At 31.3% G+C, this 873-nt stretch overlaps 1 protein-coding gene across 1 annotated transcript in view; it reads left to right on the forward strand.

Moving 5' to 3' along the window:
* Positions 1-873, forward strand: part of LOC119582250 (transmembrane channel-like protein 5) — a gene marked incomplete at its 3' end in the record, with an annotated part of 7,463 nt that overhangs the window by 3,105 nt on the left and 3,485 nt on the right. Inside the window, 2 exon segments of the mRNA XM_037930472.1 lie at positions 91-258; positions 400-564. Of these exon segments, the coding sequence (XP_037786400.1) occupies positions 91-258; positions 400-564 (333 nt within the window).

Genomic DNA, 873 nt, shown 5'->3' on the forward strand with positions numbered 1-873 from the left:
CATGAAAAGTATATACATGGAAACAAATTTTTAATGTGCCTATCACTTGGTATATATGTGATATTCTATTGTTATATAGTTTTTTTATAGTCATTCATTTTAAACAGAGTCATCGTCCTATACAAGAACAACTATATAGATACGGAGCATGATGTAACATCAACCTTTGTCAAGAAGGTGTTTTCCTCTTGGGATTTCACCATCACAGAGAGGAAAGCTGCAAATATTAAACACAGGAGTATTTATAATGAACTCACAGTAAGTTGTTTGAGAGAAGTTCCAAATGATTATTAAATGCAATTTCTCACTAATATGCAGAAATGGCAGACCTCTGAAAGTAATCATATATATATTGAAACATATTTTGTGATGAAATTTCAATAAAATCTAAACCACCAGGAGTTGCTTCAGGAACTGCAATGTGAAGACATTGATGAACATCTCTGTACCAGGATTGTATGGTTCACTGTCAAACTTGGCTTTTGGGCTTTGATCATAGGATTCCTAGCACTAATGGGCTGGGCCATGTACTTCATGCTTTATGAAGATATTCCTTCAAGTGTGGTAAGATCATGGTCTATGTGCTGACTTCTGCTGTAACAAAAAGTTTGGTATTTACATATATTTCCATATTTACAATTATATGAATTATTGCAAATATCCTACCAATCAGGTAATTAGGAAAATTGTGAAGAGTAAATGAATGGACTGAAAACTATTTAGCAATATCTAGAAACCACATAATATTCAAGTCCTTATATGTTCATAATTTGTATTAAATTTATGGCTTCTATTGTTAAAATAATAAGGTTTCTTTGACCAAATGATACTTTTTGTTATGAAAAGGTCTAGTTAAAAGATTTCTACTTTTTG

Source organism: Penaeus monodon, chromosome 15 (genome assembly GCF_015228065.2).
Source record: "Penaeus monodon isolate SGIC_2016 chromosome 15, NSTDA_Pmon_1, whole genome shotgun sequence".
NCBI classification, from domain to species: Eukaryota; Metazoa; Arthropoda; class Malacostraca; order Decapoda; family Penaeidae; genus Penaeus; species Penaeus monodon.